Source organism: Momordica charantia (genome assembly GCF_013281855.1).
Source record: "Momordica charantia cultivar OHB3-1 chromosome 8 unlocalized genomic scaffold, Mcharantia_2.0 BLBB01000008.1, whole genome shotgun sequence".
Taxonomy (NCBI): Eukaryota; Viridiplantae; Streptophyta; class Magnoliopsida; order Cucurbitales; family Cucurbitaceae; genus Momordica; species Momordica charantia.
Window position 1 is genome coordinate 28,218,475 of NW_028275166.1, and position 23,830 is coordinate 28,242,304.

A 23,830-nucleotide genomic window follows, 5' to 3' on the forward strand; every position below is an offset into this window, starting at 1 on the left:
GTTTATGATTAAAAAGTTATCCATAAAATTAATGATTTATTACTTCAATTTTTTAATTTACTTGTATATTGTGAACGCGAGCATAAGATAGTGCCCCACTTAAGAAACAAAACAGTGAACCAAAGGGCTAAAACAATTATCCCCAGTTTTAAGTCTCCTTGGCCGAGTTCAGCTTCAAACGCACGCTCTCTGCTCATTCCGCCACGCAATAGGCCACCGCCGCCGTGCTTCTCCGGCCTTTGACCGACCTCTCGGATTCCCATCTATTTCAGGTTTGTTCTTCCGGATTTCGTTCTATGTCAACATGGAGTTTGATTAGTGCACAGCGACAAAAGCTTTTACAGCTTGATCAATTTTAGGTTTTCTAGTTTGGAATTTGCAGTGAGAACTTTCTGCTCGGATAATTAGAAAGTTTTTTCTTCAATTGCTTGACTTTTAAAGGAATCGTTGACCTCAATAGTTGGACGGAGGGGTTTTCGGAACTCTGGACACGATGAGCGAGGTATTTGAAGGATACGAACGCCAATATTGCGAGCTTTCTGCGAGTCTTTCCAGAAAGTGCACCTCCGCCGGTGGCCTCGAGGGAGGTATAGTGACCTTATCTCCTTTCATAAGTATTCGTGTGTTGTTCTTTTTCCCCCTCAAGTATGTAGAGTAGCACGACTTTTTGGATTTATTTCTACGATTGAGCAATTTATGGAGCTTGAATTTTTTTTTTTTTCCCCTTCATAATTCTGCAGAGCAGAAGAAGCAGAAGCTTTCTGAGATAAAGGGTGGTATTGATGAAGCGGAATCTCTGGTGTTTTTTGGAGTTTTTCGGTACTAATTGAATTGGCTTTTTACACTAAATTATTTGATTGACATAAAGCTTGTTGCAATGCTTCAGATTCGGAAAATGGATCTTGATGCCAGGAGTTTGCAGCCCAGTGTCAAGGGCATTCTTCTAGCTAAGTTAAGGGAATATAAATCGGATTTGAACAATCTGAAAAGTGAAGTTAAACGAATTTCATCTGGCAACTTGAACGCAGCTGCACGCGACGAGTTGCTGGAATCTGGATTAGCTGATACTCTCACGGTATGGCAATATATAGTTGTTTGACCTCACGTAAATTGTAATCATATGCAGGGAAGATGCATTTTTTCACTCTTTCTTTCCTGCTTTAGTGGAAGATTCTTAATATATGAAAGTTGTTTGTTGTTTGTCTATTAAGTTTTAGTAACTTTTTGTTTGGAATCTGAGTTCAAGAGTTGGTTAGCAACGACATAAGCTTCTGATCAGTGTTCAGACCAGCACTTGTTACTTGTTAGTTCTGGCAGTCCACGAAGAATTAGGAACATGGTCAAGCCATTAATTAGTTGAATGTTGCTTGTAGCTGTGTGAGAAAGAGTGTCTAATGGGAACTTAGTGAGAGAAAAGGTGTGTCAAAAGAGGGATTAATGAGAAATGATGTGTGGAGACTGGAGAGGGAAAATTGTGGGAGAAAGTGTGTAGAGTGTATTTAAAGAAAGTGTGTCATTAGAGATTAGATATTAAGAATGAAGTGTTTAAGCCAAAAGCAATTGATAAAGCACCTATCAATTGTTTTTCTGAAAACCACTTCCTCAGTACATTTGCCTTTTTTGAAAGTGCTTATAAAATTATAGTCAAACATGTGCTTTTACCATCTAAAATGCACTTTTATCATGGTAAATAACACTCCCAAATATAGCCTAAGCGCCACTCACGACGAATTACATGCTAGCATTTATTGATTTGATGATTAAGGTAGTGATAGTTTAGGGAGGATTTTGAAAAAGTGTGGATTTTGCATGCCCTGATACTCTATCCTCTCTCCCTCTCTGAAATTTTTGGAGCAATCATCTTATAATGAGGATGAAACCATATTCTTTAGGCATCAGCTGATCAGAGAACTAGACTAATGACCACAACAGAGAGATTGGGCAAGACAAGTGACAGAATCAAGGATAGTCGAAGAACCATGCTTGAAACCGAGGACCTTGGTGTCTCAATCCTCCAAGATTTACATTCACAGAGACAATCCCTTTTGCACGCCCATGACACGGTAATCCTTCTCATTATGCTGATGACTACCAATAATCCTGCTTTATTTAGTCCCTTTTTCTTTCCTCTGGAGTAGTTTCTCTCATCATAACAATTATTGAGTGCTTTCAGCATTTCACTAGTCCTGAACTGTTTTTTGACTGAAAGATATGCCATTACGGCAGGATTTATGGTACCTTTTACTCTTCCCTTAGCAATTATTGATTGGTATCAAGTTTGTTTTTTCGTTAGCACACGTCTTCCTTTGCAATAGTTAATAAATGATATCGTTCGCCTGCAAATCTTTGGTTCGTATTTCTTATTGGAAAGAAAAAGCCAAAAAACTTTCTTGCTTCTTTTATATAGCACCAAAAGGGATTGAACATGATACTGTAATTTTTTTTTCCTTTCTGCCACTGTTTGCAGCTTCATGGAGTGGATGACAACATAGGCAAAAGCAAAAGAATCTTAACCAATGTGTCAAGGAGGATGAACAAAAATAAGTGGACAATTGCCTGCATAGTTGCTGTCCTTGTTATTGCCATCATTGTCATATTGTACTTCAAACTGAAGTAGATGAAGGTATTTCTTGTTTAAATTTTCATTTTCCTTTTTTTTTTCCCTTGTTTTTGGGTGTGAACTTGCAGGGAGTTGAGTGTGATGATCATTTTAAAGTCCTTGTGTCTTGACTTTTACTATTCCATGGAATGTATGAATAATGGCCTCTTTCTCTACCCTTGTAGATTGTGAATTTTCTCTCCTCAAGTATAAGGTCTCATTTACTTATGAAGTTGAAATGGTAATGAGTCGACATGAAAATGTTGTTATTTTTTTACTAGAAATTTTATATAATAAATTCATTGGTGTTGTTTACCAAAATTTTGTGGAATCATAATAGGAATGAAATATATAACAATTATTACAAGAAAATTGAGAATTTGCAATGTAAAATTAAATTAATTTCTAAAAAGTTGATGCGAACAAGAACAAAGAGGTTAAAGCAGCCTCATATTTCATAAAAGTACATTTTTTTAAGATGCCACAAAACTTAAAGGTATGTTACAGTACTCTTTTATAAATTTTTATACTTTAAAAAAAATTATTAAATTTCATGTGCAGCACGTGTTTCTTACTTGTATATAACAAATAATTCATAATCTTTGAAACATCAATTAAGTCATTTGATAAAATAAAATAAAAAAATCTATTAAAAATTGTTTTAGACTTGAGTTCTATTGATAGGCAAGAAGAATTTTGGTATGGAATTTATGTGTTAACTCATATATGAGTAACATGTTCATTTGTTTAAATAGGTTACTGAATTGATAATTCAACGACATATCAACTTTTTGTTAACAAATTTTAATAATTATAACCGAACCTATTTGAAATTTTAAATACAATTTCAAAGATTAAGGATTAAGTTAATTGAAATGATATTTAAATTATATAATATATTCTAGTAAAACCACAGTTTGTCGTCAAAGGGGATCTGCATTTTAATCTCAGTTTAGAATTCAATTCATCCTCCATTAAATTTATCTACTTTAGTCTAAAATAGTATGTTTCAACTGCCGTGGTTCTTCTAAAAAAAAGTTACACACATTTTCATCTTCCATCAAATTATTGTTGCTAAACCAAGTTTTTGTAATAAAAAAATAAAATAAATCAAAATCAAAGCTTGTTTCATTTACTTACCAGATATTGTTTTACAATTGGTAAATTTGTTGATGAGTTTGAGATAAAAACTCTAATCATAGTTATCCACAATTGGCTGGAACCTCATTCTTTTAGCTTCTCCTTGAATTTGGTGTAATCCAAAAGTAATTTTTCTGAAAAGTCATCCATGGCTTCCTCCATCATTCCCTTCAACCCCTGTAACAAAAAATAATCATCAGTTTAAAATATATTAGAAGAGTTCACTTAAATTTTTAAAACTAAAGAAAGAAAAAGGAAATCTAATAGATAATACTGTAAATTATCATTTGGATTATTAACAGACATGTGGTAAATTTCGGTATTTTTCATTTTCTATTTTTCGTTTCTCATTTATGAGAAAGATATTTGTTAGTAGTTGTTCTTTGTTTAAGAAAATGTTTTCAAAACTGTATACAGGTTTTGAAAAAAAAAATAAAAAAGCATTTGACTTCTTATTTCTTGCTTCCTATTTTTTGTCTTAAAAAATAATATGAATGAAACCCTATTTTTTCACCTTTCACTTAAATAAAGAGACTAAATATATCTAATATTTTGACGTTTTTCCTCCAATTTAACCCCTACTCTTTTAAAAGTTATCTTGATTTATGATTTATAAACACGATAAAGTTACCTTTTCAAAAGACAGATTTAAAAATTACCATATTCTTCGAACATTCTATCTTTTTCTCTCTAACCCGGACGGGACCACCATTGTGATTGGAGAGAAAGTGAGGGATATAGATGTAATTTTAAAAAATGTAGGGGCAAATAGGGAAAATGCATATATAGTTGAGTACCTTTTGTGCAAGGGCAAGAAAAACATCTTGTGGAATGAAGGCAAGGGGTGTGGGGGCAGCAAAGCTGTGAAGATTGAGCACTAAATAATATCTGAGCTTACTTTTTGATTCTCTTCTCTCAGCATACAAAGCTCCTTTTACACTAATTTTGAAGCTTTGGGATTTAAAATCCCCACCCAATCCATTCAGCTCCCATCTCATCTGCCAAATTATATACGGGTCGGTACTTATCTTGTTGATAAATAAGAAAGAGAAATGTGAAAACAGATAAAATTTTTCAAAAGCAATGAACCGTCAATGTTTCAATGATAGGTAAACATAGAGGTAGGTGATCATGAGTCGTTTATCGGAAGCAAGAATTTGAATTTTGAAGTTTGGTTAAAGATTTTTCATCAACGTCATAAAAAGACTAGTAAATTTCAAGGTTGTTGGGAAGTTTAATTAAATGAAAAAATTTTGTACTTAAGTTTAGAAAGTAAGAAATATTATAGAATAAAAGTAAAGAAAATACTCAAGTGTTCATGGGTTAGTACTTATCTTGTGCCGATGATCATTAATTATTGATAATTGTCAAATTTTCAATGATGGTGAATGTGGAGTTAGATGCCGACCAATCAGCACCTTTAAATATTGTTCTAATATAAGGTATATTTTATTTGAAGTAAATTTTGATTTTTTAAGTTTGGTTAAAGATTTTTCATATCCCACATTTTACAAAGAGTAAATAATATTGCTAAAATAAATTTTATGGTTGTTGGGAAGTTCAATAATGAAATGAAAATTTTGTTTTGTACTTTTTCATAGAAAGTAAGAAACATTTTTGGTCTAGAGGGCTTAAATTTTGTTGTGGTTAAAAAAGTTTGATACTTATTTTATAATCAAATGTTTTTATTACTTTTTTTTTCTTAATACCTAACATTTACACAAAAGTCCAATACTTAGCTCCTATACTTTCATAATGTGCTAGAATATAAATTTTGTAGAGTGTATCGAGTTATCGGTCGAATCCTAAACAAATAGATTAAGATCCGTATTAAATATTAGTACCAAAATTAAAATAAATTGTTTACCAGTTGAAGCTCAAGAAATTTGGAGATATGGGGAGGAATATGAATAGGGTAATCTTTGGCGGAGCTTCTGCAAATGAATCTTACGTCAACAACAGGGTTGACCTTGAAGAATAGCAATTGGAAAGATGGCATGTGAATTCTCCATTCATCCTTCAAAACGACACTCAATTCAACGCTCCAACGAGTAACTCAATTCCACAAAGATCCACAGTATATAAATCAGGATAACATCGAGATGAAATTAAAATCGAATGCCTCGAACAAACAAGCTAATCACACCACAATTTGATATCCTAATAACTTTATGACATTAAAGGAAAAGCATTTAAAAACAACCTCATCAGCTAGTTGTTCACTTTTTCCCGCAAACGTTGCTCTGAGTACTCTAACTTCATCTTCAATGTATTCATCAAACGAAGCCTGCCATCAACATATATCAAATCCACGAGCTCTACTTTTTGATGCATATTCGAAAATCTACTAACTGGATACAGATCATTCGATGTATAGTTTGGTAGTTACCTTGGAAGACTCGAAGAGTGGATGACGACGGGAGAATTCGAGAGAGAAGAGTGGAGGATTTTGATCCCCATTGAGGGCAAAGCAGAGGAAAGTTTGCTTGTTTTCGTGATGGAATCTGGATGTGTGTGTACGTGTTCTGAGATGGGGAGAGAAAATAAAGTTTGGAAACTGGAGAGAAACAATCAAAGTGTGACCCATAATAATTCTGAAGGGCTTTGGAATGAGAGGAAGAACAAAATTCCACACTACTATATTGAAATAAATGAACACCAAAGTTTCACCCACCACATGGGGTATTTTCATTTATATAGGAAATCTTTAATGCTACAGCTTTTGGGTTGCTAAAAATAATCTAATTTTTTTTACTTCTTTTACCTATTTTAATCTTACCCTCTCGAGCAGTTTTCAATATATACTAGGGGTATATCAAATCATGTAAGGTATATCAAAATTTAATAAGAGAAATGGAATACAATAATTAAAGTGAAGCTAAGAGAAAAAATATATATATTATTGGTATAGCCGCACTCATACTTTGGTATAACAATGATATATCAATAGTATATGATATGAAATCAAATATATCGATGGTATATCAAATCAAGTATATGGTTGTAGGATCTGTGTTCATTCAGGTATGTTTGGACTTTTGATTTCCTCATCTTTTAAATTCTGCATATTTTTGAAAAATTTAAAGTGGTGGTTACTTCTACAAATTTTTGTTAATTTTTTTTGCTACTTTTGCAAGCAATATTTTTTATACTGTATTGATTAATTAATTAAATCTAGCCCAAGCATAGAGTAAAACATTTTCACATATAAAATTGAAGAATCCGAAATCAATATGAGTTTAATAATATATACATATATCTATATTTTAAAAAATTTAACTAACAATTAAATATTAAAAATATCAATAAACAATAGAAATATTGGAAATATGATTATAACCTACCTATGATTTAATATTCTACGAGTTTCCTTGTCAACCAAATATAGTAGGATCAGATGGGTGGTCCATGAATAGTCGAGGTGCACGCAAGCTGGTCCGGACACACGGATATAAAAAAAATTATAACTTATTGTAGCATTTCGTTAATTCAAAAATAAATCCACACACAGATATTTTCACGATCAATCTTTTTATTCTTGTATTTATGAATAATTATAAAGGGTAAATCTATATCTATAATTATTATATTATATATAAAAGTACGCACATGGAAGAAATATTTAGATAAAATTATCCCCTACTTTTTAATAAAGTCCATATATACGCTTTACTTTACTCTCCTTTGCCGACAGAGAGTTGATTTCATTAAATCTTTTTATTTAACTGGTTTAATTGGTTTGCCTATTTGAAATTATATTATATTTGCATTCATTTTGTTTTACATAATTACCTATTTTACCCCTACTCCAGTATTCAACTCATCATTCGGTATTTATAAAAACTCACACAAAAGCTTTTCATTTTCTCTCGAACACAAAAATATTTTCACATTAAAAAGAAACTTCCCAAACTTCATACCTCATCCATTTAAAGAAAAATAATTTACATGTAAGACTTTTCATTTTCTTAAAAAAACAATTACATGACATTAAATCATAAACTTTTTATTTAAATGAAATGATTTTTCATTTTCTCAACTAAAACAACCCTTAAGAAGGAACACGAGTTATACTATACATATATAAAAGAATTAAAAAAAAAAACTTTCTCGCTTCTTCCATAACCCAACTCCACGTTATTTAAAGAAAAAAATCCACACACTTTTCATTTTCTAAAAACAAAAACAAAAATATTTTGACATTAAAAAGAAATTTCTCAAACTTCATACTTCATTAATTTAGAGGAAAAGAAAACTCACGTAAGATTTTTCATTTTCTTCCGAAAAAGAACAAATACGATCTGACATCAAATCATAAACATTTCATATAAATTAAATGGTTTTCATTTTCTTGATTACAAGAACACTCATGGTAATAGCACAAATTGTATTATATAGAAAAAAATAAAAAAATTTCTAACTTCTTTCCTAACGCAACCCCACTTCAAATATCAATATCACTAAATCAATTTTATAAAATAAATTCTTTTAGACCCTCATTACAAACCTTTCGTTTAAGTTAGAGGCTTTTCATTATCTCACCTTTTACTATATATACATATGGATTGTCTTCGGTTTGAGGCATATCTCACATTCATCGTTTTTTTTTTCTTGTCAATTAAAATCACACCTCTTTGTTTTCGACTTTTTAATAGTTATATATAAATATGTCTAATGTTGAAGAAGTTGGAGCTGTTTGAAAAGGAATTGAGAGTAAAAATCATGGTAATTCAAAGAGGAACAAATTAGACTTATACAAACCATTGAGGTCCACCCCAAGTGTTGAACTTGATTTTGAGTGATGAAGAGATATTTTTTCCAATGGATATTTATTATTTATTCATAAAATTATTTTGGGATTATTCATTTTATTTTAATGTATTTCTAGTTTATATTTGGTTGTTTTCTAATACATATTTTTATTAACTCAAATTTAGGCAATGATGAAAAATAAAACTATTACAAGGTTGAAGCATACTTTGAAGAACAATGGTTCCATTTCATTATCAATGGCGAAATTTGAAACTAGTTGATCATAGATTCCTCAATGTTAACCAAAGATATTGAGTTATCTTTATTATCAAATACTTAAATTCAAAAGTCCAATGAAGTAATTTCAACCAAGAAATTTACCCACAATTTCGTTGAAAGTGAACTTTTTGAGTGAGGATAAGACAATAGGTATTTGTGTGTGTTTTTTTCTTTTCTTTTTTTTTACATCTAAAATAGTATGATAGTTTACAATTTTATTAATTCAATATATTTTTTTTTTCAAAATTGTCACCACTGTAAGGTGAATTATAAACATCAAGAGTCAAAAAATGGTGGTCGAAGCATGCAAAAGAGAGAGATCATTTTGACTATTAATTTTTATTTGGTTAATATTTGAAAAAATACTTATAGTTAGGTTTTTTTTTGGCATACTATAAATAGCTATGTGTGAAGTTTTCTCAAAAAATTTATATTCATAGAGTATAAATTTTTATAGATGGAAAGAATGGTTATAAAAATTATTAAATTATTAGAGATTAATTAAAAAAGATAAATCGTGGTATAAATATAAAAATTAAAATATATATATATATATATATTTGACAGGCAAAATTTAAAAAATATAGGTTGGCTTAATTGAATCATTTAAGATTAAAGATAAGTTCTTTTAATATATACATATATATTTATGAAGTTCTTTTTTCTTGTTTTTTTTTTTAGTACTTTTATGAAGTTACTTTTTATTAGAAAAATGTTTTGATGTAGAATAGGATAATTTTAACCTTTGAAAATAGTGCGTATTACTACATTATTGATGATTATTTTTTGTCTTTGCCTCTCATTAAAATTTGTAAAAGATAAATTTTTTTTAATAAAAAACAAAAACAACTATGTGTTTAAACTTTATTTCTACCTTTCACAGTCAAAATATAAACTTCTATAATCTATGACTTTTCATTTTCTCATAGTCAATACCATTTATCTTAATATTTTATCTATATTATAATAAAACTACAATTTTATTAAAAATATTTTTGTATAATTTTTTTTTTATAAAATTTTAAATTTACAAGGCAGGTGCCCTACATATAATTTACCAATAACTACTAAATGATATATCAATTTAATTTAAATCATAAAATTTAATATGAGAAGTTTTTTTTAACTTATTACCCCCTTTGTGAGGAGGCTCTCGAAGTTACGCGACTATTTTGTTGAGTTCCTTAGAGAGAGTTGTCTCGTGTCCTTAGGTATTCTCTACATGCGTCTGTTTCGAATACAGATACCTCTTTTGAAGGTCATTCGAGCTTTTCCTAGAGGTATGATGCGCATATATATATACACCTCTTGTTAATTATAACAAAAATCATAGATAGTTCCATAATAAAAATAAATATTTTTTAATATCATAAAAAGAACGTATTTGGTTGGATTGAAAAAATCGTAGTATAAGTAAAAGTTGTGAAGTTGTAAGAAATTTTATTTCAATGATAAAAATAGAAAGAAAAATAAAGTGACAGTTTTAAAAAATTAGGCCACCTAAATGTTAGTTGAGTAATTTGAGTAATTGATGAATCCACTTTCTGCAGTGACCTAACTTATATTGAGCATTTTGTTTTTTTTTTTTTTCCTTCAAAAAAGGTGAGATAAAGTAGAGTAAGCTGGCAAGGTAATAACCAGATTTGGGCAGATTCCTCACATGGCATGCTAGGGTGTTAAATTTCGAGCAACATAAAAACCGTTCTTCTCGTTATATCGACGATATGTCGATATCTCGTAGATGTTTCAACATATCCTCGGAATAGTGGTGAAAATACTACCCCTAAGCCTTCCCAATACTAAAGATAATATTGTAACTGATACATAATTGCTAGAAACAAGAAAGGGTGTCTTTCATAGGGATGTCTTGATTTGATATCTCCCCTTAATTATGTAACTATACATTGGCATCTTTCTACTTGAATTAGTAACTAAAGACCCGTTTGATAATGTTTCCGTTTCATGTTTCTCGTTTCCAATTTTATTGAGAAATCTAGACATTTAATAACTATTTATGTTTATTGTTACTCTTTTCTTTTAGAAGCATTCTCAAAATTGTGTAGAATTTTTAGAACAATAAAAATAAGTTTCTTGTTTCTTGTTTATATTTTTAATTTGTTCTAAAACTTAAAGAAAAATATTGTTTTATCATTTTTGAATCTATAGGTATTGAGGTTAGGCAATTTTAATTTCATTTATTAAAAAGAATGAAACAGAAACGTTAATGGCTCATTTAGTAACGTTCTCAATTTTTTGATTCTATTTCTCTTTTTTAGTAAAGAAAAATAGATAAATACAATAAAAATTGTGTTCCATGGGGATTAAACCTTGGATTTGTTGGAGGTACTCTCATGCACCATCGGACCATTGTTTAATAATTCACAACTAAACACAAGGACAAGGTGTATTATTTAATCTAAAACAGAGCCGGGACACAAAAACAAAGAAACAAAAAATTAAAAAATATAATAAAAAAAGAAAACACAACTATTTTTTCTAGTTTCCAAAAATTGGTCCCTTTCTTCGAAACATTTCTCAAAATTTAGAAATGATAAATGTGATTGATTATCAAACATATTTATTTCTAAAAAAAATGAGAAACAAAAAACAGGAAACAAAAACATTATCGAACGGGTTCATAGTTAGTCGCAAAATGTTTAGATTTCTTAAGAAAATTAAAAACGAAAAATAAGAAACGAAAACGTTACCAAACGAATCGTCTTAAATTTCCACTCTATTTTGCAAAACGAAGAAAATCATGGAAAGGAGAAAGGAAATGACATAGCATGACAACTTTTTGTGTTCTTTTTTCGTGTGGTCTATGATTAGTTTGAATGTGTTTACCGGAACAAGAAAAGGATGAAGTTTTGTTATCTTCAAAATAACTAGAGTAGTGTAACATCGTACATGAAAATTTTGATTATTTATCGTCTTCTTTAGACTTAACTTTTTTTTAGTACAATATGTGGGGACGAGAATTCGAACTCTCGACTTTATGATTGGATACATGTGTCTGTTGTTATACAAAGGAAAACCACAAATAAACCAACCAAGGGAACATAAGAGAATCGACGAGGTGGCCGGCCAAATTGAAGCCCATTGTCGAGTCAAGCATCCACCCTCCTCTGTTGCCCACGATGCCTTGGGCCTTACGACGGTTATCTAGGGCTCACCTAGAAGGCTCTATAACTCTCCAAACGACTATAAATAGGCTATGAAACCTAATCCTAAGGTAAGCCGAATTCGACCCTTGAATTCTATGACTCTACTGCTCCCCCTTACTAACTTAGATATCGGAGCTCGTGTGATAAGTGTCACACCGGTCTAGTCTTGTTCGGTTTTGCAGGTGTTCGAGTCCCTAATAATCAAGCTTGGTGCGAACCTCGGGAGGAATCGAGAGAGCATAATCCACGCATCAACAATTGGCGTCGTATGTGGGAACGATGCAGATTGAACTTAGCCGAGGCGAATTCCTAATCTGAAGAGGGAACTGAGACGAAATCCTAATCCGAGGAGGGAGCCGAGACGAAATCCTAATCCGAGGAGAGTAACATGGAGCAAGTCGATGCAACCTCCAGTGGAAACGACAATGTTTCAAAAGGAAAAGCCCAAACGAGGCTGCCGACCACTTGAGGGAAGTAAATCCGAGCTCTGGTCATCGACTAAATCTGACCACCCTCGGTAGGGGAAAACTAGCTGAGGAGGTAGAATCTATCGGTTTAAATATATGACAATGTTTCGAAAGGAAAAGCCCAAACGAGGCTGCCGACCACTCGAGGGAAGCAAATCCGAGCCCTGGTCATCGACTAAATCCGACCACCCTCGGTAGGGGAGAACTAGAAGGAGGTGGGATCTATCCGTTTAAACATCCGAAGAGCAACGAATTAACCGAGAACACCTCGAATCCGAGGAGATCTTGAGATAAACAAATTGACATGGATTATGGGGGTTGCCCTTTTCTGAGATAGTCGAGGGAAAAGCAAATCGACAAGTTCTGGAGCAGGACCTAGAACGAACGAATCAACAAATTTCAAGACAGATCCTGGATAAGATAAGTTAACCCATCAGAAGAAGAAGAAGGGAAAGACTGCTCAGGCCTAATGAGGTCTAAGGCAAAGTAAGTCTACAAGCTCTAGGACAGGACCCAAAGCAATCAAATCGACAAGTTTCAAGATAGATCCTGGATGAGGCATATCGATGGATTCTAAAATAGGTTTCGAGAGAAACGATCAATAAATCCCATAATAGAGAAAGCAACTTGATGAAGTTCTAAGGCATCTAAAAGACAAACTGGCTGCTGTGAAAAGTCAAGGGAATGTGTCAAGAACACAAACCTCCTTTTGAAAAATTCGAGCAACAAAAGAAAAGGCAACCTACGCCCATCCGAGGTCCGTGGAAGGACAAAACTACTGAAAAGACCCGACAAACGAACTATATAACTGGTCATGACCAGACTCTATGACACAACCAGATCCAAGGCATAACCAGGTCTCGATCGAGCAAGTCTCTACCGATCAGATGCCTTCTGCCAACCAGGTGTCTGCTGTCGATTAGGTGTCTTCCATCGATCAGGCTTATTCTGCTGACCAGACCAATTCCGCCAACCAGGTATCTTCGACCGACTAGATCTCTTCTGCTAACCAGATCCAAAAACTACACGACAGCAAAAGTCAGTGGTACGTAGTATAGGAACTGCCTGGAAAGCCGACCCGATTTCCAAAAATTTGTGCTCGGCAAAGAGAAGTCACTTAGTCGACACGAGCAGATAGAAGAAAGCGATATAGGAGAGAACGACAAGACTTGAGGTACTTGAGAAAGTTTTCATTGGATACCTTAAACAAAACCCCTCCTCAAGTGGGGCCAGTGAGTAACAATGGTCACAGACCTAGAAGCAAACCAAAAATCCCAAAGGTGCTGAAAAAGGTCGGCGTACAAGCCCAGCGAGGTCAAAACAAAAAGCAGGCAAGCCTAAAATGAAGCCCTGACATGCTTTATGCCTTCTACTCTGACAATGGGGGCTATTGTTATACAAAGGAAAACCACAACCAAACCAACCAAGGGAACAAAAGAAAATCGACGAGGTGGCCAACCAAACCGAGCCGAGCCGAGCCAAGCAGTCGAGCCGAGTCGAGCTTGGCCCATTGTTGAGTCCGGCATCCACCATCTTCTATTTCCCACGATGCCTTGGGCCTTACGACGGAGGGCTCACCTATAAGGCTCTGTAGAACTCTCCAAACGACTATAAATAGGCTATGAAACCTAACTCTAAGGTAAGTCGAATTTGACCCTTGAATTCTATGACTCTACTGCTCCCCCTTGCTAATTTAAGCATCGGAGTTCGTGTGACAAGTGTCACACTGATCTAATCTTGTTCAGTTTTGCAGGTCTTCGAGTCCCTGATAATCAACTTGATGCGAATCTCGAAAGGAATCGGAAGAGCATAATTCACGCATCAACATCTGCTGTACTCTGATTAGCCTTCTTTAGTCTTAACTTGTGATTCAGACATTGCAAATTTTTTATTTTACAATTTTAATCTTCTCTTCTTACGATTCGCTCTCAAATGTATTTATTTTCTGAAACTTTTACTCACTGAATTTTAATCTACTACGGTTTCATTATTATATTTTTTCTTTCAATGTTTTGGCCTTTGGGTAATGGTATATTTGGCTCCACTGGTATATGTAATATGTACTCCTTTCTTCATACTTTGCATGCTTCCCATCACGTTTAATTTATTTCAAAATATAAATTACACTTAATTTAATATATTTACAGTCATTCTTGGGTAGATTAGACTTTCTACGTAAACATGCTTGGAGGATAAAAAAATGAATTAATATAGTATGAGTATATAAAATCAATTAATAATTTAAATATCGCTCAACTGCCTTACGTATATTGTAAATTAAAAGATTGGAACTTCGAATCCTTACCATAATAGTCTGACACTTACTCACTAAATTTCTTGAATATAAATATAAATATAAATTTATATTAAATGATTTTTATTGTACATAATTTATGTTAAATTTTACCAATAGATACCAAAATGGTTACTTACGGACTACAATAGAAGTTTTGAAAGTACATATAGGATTATCCGATACCTTTTTACCTTTTATTATGATGTCACTCATAAAAACTGTACGAGTATACCAGAATTTTATATATAATCTGTAGTAAAAAAATGAATTTGTTAAGGGGCAGAATTTGTTTGATCATTAAAAATAGTTTATGATACAAAAATTTGCTAAGTCTAAACACTAATTGTAAACTCACTTGAACAAATTAATTTTTTACTATATATTATATTTAAATTTGTGTATTCATAAAATTTTTACGCAAGAGAAGTCAAAAAATGCTAAAATGAATATAAGTTAAAAATATATGGACGAAAATGAATATTTTAAAACTACATATTGAAATAAACCTAAATAAACCAAAATTGAAAAATACCGAAACCAAAATAATATTTAATAAATTTGATGTCCTTGGGTTGAGAGGTTAACTTTGTGATGATGATGGTGAGGTTTAACAGCTTCTTTTTGTTTTTTTTTTCTAGGCAAGAAAAATTGTATAATTGGAGTAAATTGGAGTCATGCCAATTGCCCAATTGACTCAAAACTTTGTCGAGTCTTTTCATTTCTTATCCAATTCAAGTAGAGCGTTGAAAAAGATAATTAAAAAAATTTGATCTATTTAGGTATCCAACAACAAAGCGACACGTAGACATTCAAGAAATAAAGAAATTGAAGCCCTCATTTAAACGCAAAGACCTATTCAATTGGGCCGATTGAAGCCCAATTGGTGTCCACGAACAATACAAAACGACGCCGTACAGCTCTGAAATTCGCAGCTATAAGAACTCCCGTTCAGATCCCCCTCGTCCTCACGCGCTACGGATCTGAATTTCAGCATCACAGAATCGAGATCGACGAGGCGACAAAAACGATGCCGTATTACACGAGGGACGATGAGGCTGTCGACGACTTCGACGAGTACGATCCGACGCCCTACGGCGGCGGATTCGACCTTTTTCTGACGTACGGCCGCCCGATCTCGCCGTGCGACGAGACCTGCTACCCGCACTCCGCCGGCAACGACGACGATTTCGATTACGAGCGCCCGCAGTTCGAATCCTACGCCGAGCCCTCCGCCTACGGGGACGAGGCCCTCCAGGCCGAGTACAGCAGCTACTCACGCCCCAATCGCCGCCCTGGAATTCAGATCGGAGGCGGGGCCTACGGGGCCAAGCCCCAACCAGCTTACGGCGGATCGGAGTACGGGAGGAGGCCGGAGGGCTACGGGGAGGAACAGGGGTACGGCCGGAGGCCGGAGACAGAGTCTTATGGATCTGAGGAATACGGATCAGGGTACGGGAGGAAACCGGAGGGATACGGGGAGGAACAGGGGTACGGCCGGAGGCCGGAGGGGGATTCTTACGGATCGGGTGGGTATCGGCGGCAGTCAGAGTATGAATCGCAGGAGGGAGGGGAGTATGGGCGGAAACAGAGCTATGGGGAAGAACAGGGGAGTGGGTATGGGCGGAAACAGAGCTATGGAAGGGAAGAATATGAGAGGCCCAGCTACGGAGATGACCCACCCAGAAGGCCGAGCTACGGCCGGTCTGAAGAGGAGGATTACCATAGGCCGAGCTATGGCCGGTCCGAGGAGGAGGATTACCGGAAGCCAAACTACGAGCGGCGGGACGATGATGATGAGCGTCGATATGGCTACGGTGGGGAAGAGGGCTATGGCCGGAAGAAATATGTAAGAACAAACCAACTCCATTCTCATTCTCATTCTCACTTTTTTCTTATGCTGAATATGTGTTGTGTTATGTCTTTTCAATTGCACTGCTATTTCTATTGCCTATGAAGTCTCAATTCGATCGCTTGCGAATGTAATTGTCACCAAAATGTCTAAAAGCTTGGTAGAAAATTTAGACTAAAGAATTTAACAGAGTTTATAAATACATGGGCTACTTTTACCTATTATTTAGAATGGTAATCAAGCAATAGGATCATTGGCTAGTTCAATAGAGCCACCATGTTAAGGATCCCACATCACATAATCTAAGGTCTTCATTAAATGTGCAGAGGGGTCTTATGTCAGATACATCTGCATCGCCATTTTTTTCCATTTCCTTCTTATTGGGTCTCGTGCAAATTTTAATATCGGGACGAACTGATAAACTCTAAAACATGAAGACAAACATAAGTGTAGTGTATAGAAGAATGGATGGTATTGTGAAAGATTTGTGTGATGTGTTGTAATGGCAGGGTGGGGATTCTGATGAGGAGGAAAAGCACAGCCGTCGCCACCACCGCAGGAACTATGACGATGAGTGAGATCCATTGGATGGCATTTGGTCGGCGTTCTGAGGTAGCTGCTACTAAATAAAATGTTGGAACGCCGCCTATTTTCCAACTATTTCCATGATCCTGCTGTCTGTTTCATTGTCTGTTTCATTGTGATCCACTGCTCAATGTTTGTTTGTTCGTTTGTTTTGTGGTTTTGTCTGATGTTTTTCGGACATTACAAAAACCAAATCCCTTGTTGTTGTTGTCATCTTACTTCTTGTACTTTGAACTTCTGTTACTTTAATGAAGTTTATTATTATAATGTTTGGATATATTCTCAACCCTCTCTTTTCCCCAAAACTCACACCAACATTCATTAAAAGAATGCCGGATCTACCCTTTGTGACCTTTAATTTGGACCCATATTCTCTCGAATACGGGAACAAAAGGAGGTATTAAATTTTCGTTGACATGTCTACCTCTTTTTTTCCACTTCTCTCAAACCACTTTATTATTTACCTGTCAAGTTTTAAGATTGTAAACAACATTGGATATGAACAGGACAGTGGCCAACAAAGAACTGATATCTTTTTCTCTCTCATTTTGGAATCTGAAATTTCAAATTGGTTTAAATTTTAGTTTGGAACATCCAGACTTATTTTGTTTTAATCTTTTTAATAAGATGTGTTCTATATTTTATTTCTGAACTTTTCTTAAGTAATTGCATTAACCCTTTTCATTATATTTTCTTTTAGTAATTAACAAATCTTTGGTGTTTAGTTTTCCAAAATATTTGAGAAAATTGTTAAAAAAAACTACTTTGGAACCCCCCCCCCCCCTTTTTTTACAATCACATCATCTATCATCCTAATAAATTTACTAAATTATTGAATTAAATCCTAAAATATTTCAAGATGCACAAAGCACTAATAATTAACAAATATTGTTATAATTAAATCCTCGAAATTGTAGAATTGTTTTTTGTTTTCTTAGTATTCAACATCAATTTTTTTTTTTTTTTGAGAAGAGTATTCAACATCAATTTGAAAACAAAATCTCTTTATGGGTAATATTATAGTATTAAAATTTTATAAATTTGTTTTAAAAAAAAGTGAAATTGCAACAATCATATCAGTTTGGGGGATTCGATTGTACATCCTTGTAGTTAAATGGTTTGAAATAATTTAAGGGTTTAATTGTAATCAGTTAACATACATGAGATTTTGTTGAGTACATTCTATAAATTTAATGATGATAGGTCTCACTAAAAGATTAGGGCCTAAGTAAAACATTTGTCATTTGAGGGTAAAGGATGAAAGTAGTCTTTTATGGTTCAAATCTCTCTCACTCTCACTTTATTGTATTCTACAAACTTTTTGTTTCATAATCAACTTGATTTTTCTCTCAATACAAGAACTGGTATTGCTCTCGATATCGCTCAATACAATTATTCACTCAATATCCCTCGATATAATTATATCGGTATCGCTAAGATTGTATTCTATCGATATTTGCTCGAGACTCCTAGTTTCATAGGAACAGTAAAATCTTGGTATCGCTAGGCTAGAATAGGATTATATCAATATTGATATTGTTGTTTGGATTCTATGCCCTTCCTCTCTTATTGTTTTTTCCTTTTTTCTTTTTTTTGCTTTTTTTTCCATCATTCCGTGTTTTTTTTTTCTTTTTTTCATCATTCAATGTCGATTTGTTTAAACAAGTCGAAAGGAAAAATAAAATATTTGAATCGCCCTCGAATTCGAACTAAAACTTGGCAAGACGTGAGGGAAAAGACCGTCGACGAGGGGTGGAGTATTTTCGTTTCGCATCCACTGTTCTGGAGGAGAGAGTAAGTGAGGGAGGAAGAACCTGAGCGAGTCAAGGAGGAAGACAAACTAGAAAACAAAGAAAGAATGAAAGCCTCAACTTTATTTAAAAGTAACTTGGGACAATGAAGTAATCTACTCTATAGGGACTATTTGAAAAGGTTAGAATAAAGTTTTAAGAAAAACGAACATATCTTATTTATGCCTTCAAATTTAAATAAACTTTAGAAATATCCCAATAGTAAAACCCTAAAGCGTGAAGCTAAAATAACATTCCATATTTTCAAAAAAGAAAAAGTTTGATTAATAAGAAATTCGAGAGGAAGTAATCCAAAACGAATTTTTGGATGAGCTAAACATTAATAGTGATAAAAACTTGTAAAACTTACGGGAGTAGAACTAGGACTAATGACTACTCCAAAATTAAAGAACTCTTCTTTGCAATGGAAGAATGTCATTTTAATTTCAGTAAATCTAAAAAAAGGACCCCATGCCATGAGATATGAGAGGTTATAGTTTTACTTTTGGAAGGCATATCTTCACCTTTTTCATTAACAAAATATTTTATTTCAAAAAAAAATTGAAAGATGATCCAATAAATATGAATTATCAATAAAATGTAGTAGAGTCAGACAATTGATTCGAGATGCGCGCAAACTGACCCGAATACATAGATTTCAAAATATATATATATATATATATATATATATATATATTTCGTGAAATTCTTAGACCTTTTTTTTCTTTCTTTTTCTGTGGAAATTGATGTCATTGGGATTTCTCCAGTGTGTAGTTATCCCTAATTTTAAAACACAGAAACCAAAAACGAGATTACCCAAACACAGCATCAATAGAAGGAAAAAGATATTTCACCCTTGATGAATTGGTTAATAAAAAGAACACAACATAAATGATGTCCATGGGGTCCTTTTTTTCCTTGGGGAAGGGGGTGTTACCATACATATGCCGAAGAGGCTCCATTGTTTCAATCGGATCGAGATCGTTAAAGGTACGAGCCAAGAATTGGCGAATCAGAATTCAATTGATATACCAACAACACTTAAAACCAAGCAAAATGACATCAAGATGGGTAGGGCTGGCTTTAAATGGCATCAAGAGCCTGAAGAACATCAGCCTTCAAATCCTCAAAGTCTTCAATTCCAATGCTGAAGCGCACCAAGTTGTCCTTAATGCCATACTTCAGCCTCTCTGCCTCGTTAAGATCCCTGATTCATTTCCATAACCCAAAAAAAAAGACAGAAAAAAGAAAAAGAATTCATTCCACCACCAACATAATTATAAATAAATATTCTCCTACTTTTACTAAGGACTGGAGATTTACCAATATGACATTATTGCTGGCTGGTCTATGATACTCTCGCACCCACCAAAGGATGGAGCAATGTATGGAATTTTAAGTGAGTCAATGAATTTTATGGTGCTCTTTAAATCACCATCAACCTGCACCAGAATCACAACAAATTGATGAATCAACCCCGGTCGGGTGGGGTATAGGGGATTAGATCCTTGAAATGAAGAGATGGGTCGTCGTTTTCTAACCTCGAAACTAACTACGCCCCCGAAACCAGTCATCTGCCTTTTGGCAAGGTTATGTTCAGGATGACTTGGGAGTCCAGGGTAATAAACATGTTTGATCTGCAAATCAAATTGCAAAGTAATTTCGTCATATCTTACAATGTAAAAGTCATGTCAGTCATCTCATCAATGATCAACTAACAAGGAGTTAAACTCAGTTTGAAGGTGCTTCATCAGCCTTGAGGAAAATACTAACTGCTTTGCCATGAGGTGCGCCAAGCACCTTTAGAACTACAATTTCAGTAATGAAACTTATTTTTATCCCTTTGCCTTGCCTTGGTCTATTATTATTAGGTAAAATTTAGCGTCCTTAATATGATTTAGTTGTGTTTTTCCTTCTAATAAAAGGATTTCGATTGCAGCTTGATAAGTGAAATGTGTATGCCTACCTTAGGATGACCCTCTAATACATTAGCCATCCTCAAAGCCGTGGAATTTTGTTGCTGCACGCGAAGATGCAATGTTTTCATCCCACGTATGATTAGATATGCCGCGTTCTGTTGGACAAAGAAATTTGATATTAATTATCATGGAAGGTAAGGCTTGGCACAAACAAATGATTGAAATTAAGATAACATGAGAGAATGACTCACAGGATTTAGTGCACCGCCCATGACATGATGAAGATTTCGAATTTCTGAAATCAGTTTCAGAGAACCACTGACACAACCAGCAAGGACCTAAAAGAAAATTCTTGGTAAATTCCTCTTTTAAGGAAAAATTCTAACAAAATTCTTAACCAATTAATAGTTTGAATCCAGATTATTCAAATAAGCAATTACAGCCAAAACCATCAAAATCAGGCTTACATCATTGTGGCCCCCAATGTACTTCGTTGCGGAGTGAAGAATAAGATCAGCCCCCAACGAAAGTGCCTTCTGGTTTAGAGGAGTAGCAAAGGTACCATCTATACAAACCAGTGCTCCGTGTCTATGACAGAGCTCAGAAACCAGTTTAATGTCAACACATCTTAAGAATGGATTTGTTGGAGACTCAGTGAAGAAAAGAGAAACCTGAATCAAATGAAGAGACAGGTAACATCAATTTCTATTAAGAGCTAACACGAAACATTGAAAAAAACCAAAAAGGAAAAAAGATTGATGGTCACACATTATTCTCTTTCAGAGCAACTTCAAGGGCGTTCATATCCGCAGGGTCAATGGTGGTAGCCTGCATTCCAAGTTTAGTTATAGTTAACAAGCAACTAACACAAAATTTGATAACATGTCCAAATAATATATATAACTTAGACCTGAATAAATGGCTCAAAGAAAAGAGGCTTTCAACAAACCACCATAAGCCCTTAAAAACTAATCCCATCCAATCTTCTTTTAAAGATGAGAAACAGACACCCCATATAGACAGCAATAATAAAAATACAGATCTTATGTAATTCGTAAAAATAAACAAGAAGAACATTAACAGAATCAAACACATCCAGTGGAAACTTTATAATAGAACACATCCAGTGGAAACTTTATAATTGTTAGTTCTGTATCCCTATCGAACTTTATAATTGCCTCCTATAAATATTAAAGAAAAGACTAGAAGTAGCATTCTCTCTTTTTTTTTTTTTTTTTTTCTATTTTCATAAGTAAAGGGATTAAAATGAAAACTAAGGCTGCTGGATTCAAGCAGCCAAGAGGGAACAACGCCAAATAGACTAGCCCCAATGAGATAAAGCTGCAAGTTTATTTTACTCAATTCTTGGAACCTATAGGTATCTTGTCTGTACACACTTGTTTATCTGCAGAGGGCGGCAATATATATAGTTTCTTACTTTCTTTTTCCACTAATGTCAGTTCCACTTCTATTAGTCTTAAGATTTTGAAAATAAGTTTTTACTTTTCAAGTAGAAAAATAAGCACTCATACTACTTCGAACGAAAACAAAATTTAGTCTGTCAATATCTATTCAAAGTTAATGGTATACATGCAAAAAAGGTCCAAATACAATTTCCCCTAACAACACAAATCAAGTTAAACAGAAACGAGGGAAAGCCATACCGTGATTCCCATTTTGGGAAGAATGGTCTCGATAAAAATCCTAGTCTTCCTATAACAATCTGTAGTTGTTACAATATGCCCTCCGGCTGGGACCAAAGCCATCAACAAAATTGTGCTAGTACACATTCCCGATGCCATTATCACCGTAGATTCAGCCCCTTCTAAAGCACTGGTACAGAAAAAAAAAATAAACTTCAATTCAATTTGAACCAAACATGGCTAATGGCTAATTGGTAAGGATTAGGAACGAAACAAAACCTTATCTTCTCCTCTGCTACAACTGTCGTTGGATTTCCATAACGCCCATACTCGAAACTCACACTGCGCTTCTCCTGCCAGAGATCCAATACGTGTTACTCCAATGATACTCAAATGTCTCATATCCACGATAATCTTATGTTTTTCCCTTTTTTTTTTTGTGTGTGTGTGTGGTTTTTTTGTTCCAATTTTGATGTCTGAGAAGCAAATAATCCTCTGCTAACTTAAACTCAACTGTTCTGAATCAACATGGAATGGTAAAACATACCTTAAAATCAAGGAGATCAGCAGTTTTCTTAAAGAAATAAGCGGAAGTATTAACCACCGGCGTCGTGATAGCGTCGTCAACTCTACCACGACCAAATCTTTCGCCTGAAATCAGTACCCATAGAAGTGTTGTCAATAATCATAACAAATCATAAAAATGATTTTAAAAAAACCATATAGATAATAGTATCAATCTCACAAAATCAAAGACGAAGTCAAAATGCTGACAAGAGTTAGAACCTACCAGCGTGGATTGCAACACTCCCATCGGAGTTGAAGACGGAGGTTTTGGAATCAGCTAAACCCTCAGCCTTCAAACTCTCGTTTCCACCGCGACCTTCCAGCGCCTCCGCGTGATCAACAGACGCGGCAGGGACTGAGGCAGCGGCAGCGGCAGCGGCATCGACGGCAGTAGCCGTCGCCGCCGCCGCCGGGGAAGAAGGAGGCGAGTTGTTCGACCACGAAGCGGCAACAACCTGGGCGACTCCGATATTGCTGCAGTTCCTCCGGGCCTTATTGCTGAGTTGCCTGACGAAATTGGGAGGAAACTTGAAAATCAACGAAGACAAGCCGTGAGACGCAACCGTCCCCCGCAGCGATTTGAAGCCATGGCTGAATCGGCCATGGCTGGGCGGTGGAGCACGAGCCGCAACGGAGAAATCAGGGTCGGAGCGGCAGTCGAAGGCCGGGCCGCCGAGGATCGTAGCGTGAGAGGAAAAAGCCATGGAGATCGGAGAGAGTTGTGAATCGCGAGAGGAGCTTGGAAAACAAAATGCTTGGTGGACTGTCTCTCAAGAAATT

At 34.6% G+C, this 23,830-nt stretch overlaps 4 protein-coding genes across 5 annotated transcripts; 2 read left to right on the forward strand and 2 right to left on the reverse strand.

Moving 5' to 3' along the window:
- The first annotated feature begins 112 nt into the window (after window positions 1–112).
- LOC111014211 (vesicle transport v-SNARE 11) lies at window positions 113–2,775 on the forward strand. Of its 2 annotated transcripts, none has more exons than XM_022288866.2 (6): window positions 113–272; window positions 442–587; window positions 741–799; window positions 887–1,075; window positions 1,893–2,063; window positions 2,468–2,775. In XM_022288866.2, exons 2-6 carry the CDS (start codon window positions 494–496, stop codon window positions 2,615–2,617), a joined length of 663 nt encoding a protein of 220 aa, XP_022144558.1. In that variant the 5' UTR covers window positions 113–272; window positions 442–493; the 3' UTR covers window positions 2,618–2,775. The 2 variants fall into 2 exon arrangements, with proteins under 2 accessions (XP_022144558.1, XP_022144560.1); XM_022288868.2 differs by having other exon boundaries at window positions 461–587.
- A 925-nt stretch (window positions 2,776–3,700) lies between these two features.
- Window positions 3,701–6,401, reverse strand: LOC111014131 (uncharacterized). Its single transcript, XM_022288756.2, has 5 exons — window positions 6,129–6,401; window positions 5,943–6,026; window positions 5,607–5,756; window positions 4,537–4,737; window positions 3,701–3,916 (listed from the first exon to the last, which is right to left on the reverse strand). The coding sequence occupies exons 1-5, from the start codon at window positions 6,324–6,326 to the stop codon at window positions 3,824–3,826; spliced, it is 726 nt and encodes a 241-aa protein (XP_022144448.1). The 5' UTR covers window positions 6,327–6,401; the 3' UTR covers window positions 3,701–3,823.
- A 9,245-nt stretch (window positions 6,402–15,646) lies between these two features.
- On the forward strand, window positions 15,647–17,408 carry LOC111014123 (glycine-rich protein). Its single transcript, XM_022288748.2, has 2 exons — window positions 15,647–16,543; window positions 17,056–17,408. Exons 1-2 carry the CDS (start codon window positions 15,725–15,727, stop codon window positions 17,122–17,124), a joined length of 888 nt encoding a protein of 295 aa, XP_022144440.2. The 5' UTR covers window positions 15,647–15,724; the 3' UTR covers window positions 17,125–17,408.
- A 2,345-nt stretch (window positions 17,409–19,753) lies between these two features.
- MTO1 (Pyridoxal phosphate (PLP)-dependent transferases superfamily protein) lies at window positions 19,754–23,830 on the reverse strand. The gene is made up of 11 exons (XM_022288826.2): window positions 23,274–23,830; window positions 23,031–23,134; window positions 22,763–22,836; window positions 22,505–22,673; window positions 21,609–21,668; window positions 21,308–21,511; window positions 21,092–21,178; window positions 20,888–20,995; window positions 20,463–20,558; window positions 20,245–20,363; window positions 19,754–20,128 (listed from the first exon to the last, which is right to left on the reverse strand). The coding sequence occupies exons 1-11, from the start codon at window positions 23,752–23,754 to the stop codon at window positions 20,005–20,007; spliced, it is 1,626 nt and encodes a 541-aa protein (XP_022144518.2). The 5' UTR covers window positions 23,755–23,830; the 3' UTR covers window positions 19,754–20,004.

What these genes read in the sequence shown, in the direction of transcription:
- LOC111014211 (XM_022288866.2), top strand. Translation starts at nt 494, where the DNA reads ATGAGCGAGGTATTTGAAGGATACGAACGCCAATATTGCGAGCTTTCT. An exon ending in CGCCGGTGGCCTCGAGGGAG is followed by an intron (nt 588 to 740) that starts GTATAGTGACCT and finishes ATAATTCTGCAG; the next exon opens with AGCAGAAGAAGCAGAAGCTT. An exon ending in GATTAGCTGATACTCTCACG is followed by an intron (nt 1,076 to 1,892) that starts GTATGGCAATAT and finishes CATATTCTTTAG; the next exon opens with GCATCAGCTGATCAGAGAAC.
- LOC111014131 (XM_022288756.2), bottom strand. Translation starts at nt 6,326, where the DNA reads ATGGGTCACACTTTGATTGTTTCTCTCCAGTTTCCAAACTTTATTTTC. An exon ending in AATTTCTTGAGCTTCAACTG is followed by an intron (nt 4,738 to 5,606) that starts GTAAACAATTTA and finishes ATAATTTGGCAG; the next exon opens with ATGAGATGGGAGCTGAATGG. An exon ending in TTCTTGCCCTTGCACAAAAG is followed by an intron (nt 3,917 to 4,536) that starts GTACTCAACTAT and finishes TTTTTGTTACAG; the next exon opens with GGGTTGAAGGGAATGATGGA.
- LOC111014123 (XM_022288748.2), top strand. Translation starts at nt 15,725, where the DNA reads ATGCCGTATTACACGAGGGACGATGAGGCTGTCGACGACTTCGACGAG. An exon ending in GCTATGGCCGGAAGAAATAT is followed by an intron (nt 16,544 to 17,055) that starts GTAAGAACAAAC and finishes TTGTAATGGCAG; the next exon opens with GGTGGGGATTCTGATGAGGA.
- MTO1 (XM_022288826.2), bottom strand. Translation starts at nt 23,754, where the DNA reads ATGGCTTTTTCCTCTCACGCTACGATCCTCGGCGGCCCGGCCTTCGAC. An exon ending in TTGCTCTGAAAGAGAATAAT is followed by an intron (nt 21,512 to 21,608) that starts GTGTGACCATCA and finishes CATTTGATTCAG; the next exon opens with GTTTCTCTTTTCTTCACTGA. An exon ending in TATTAGAGGGTCATCCTAAG is followed by an intron (nt 20,559 to 20,887) that starts GTAGGCATACAC and finishes TTTGATTTGCAG; the next exon opens with ATCAAACATGTTTATTACCC.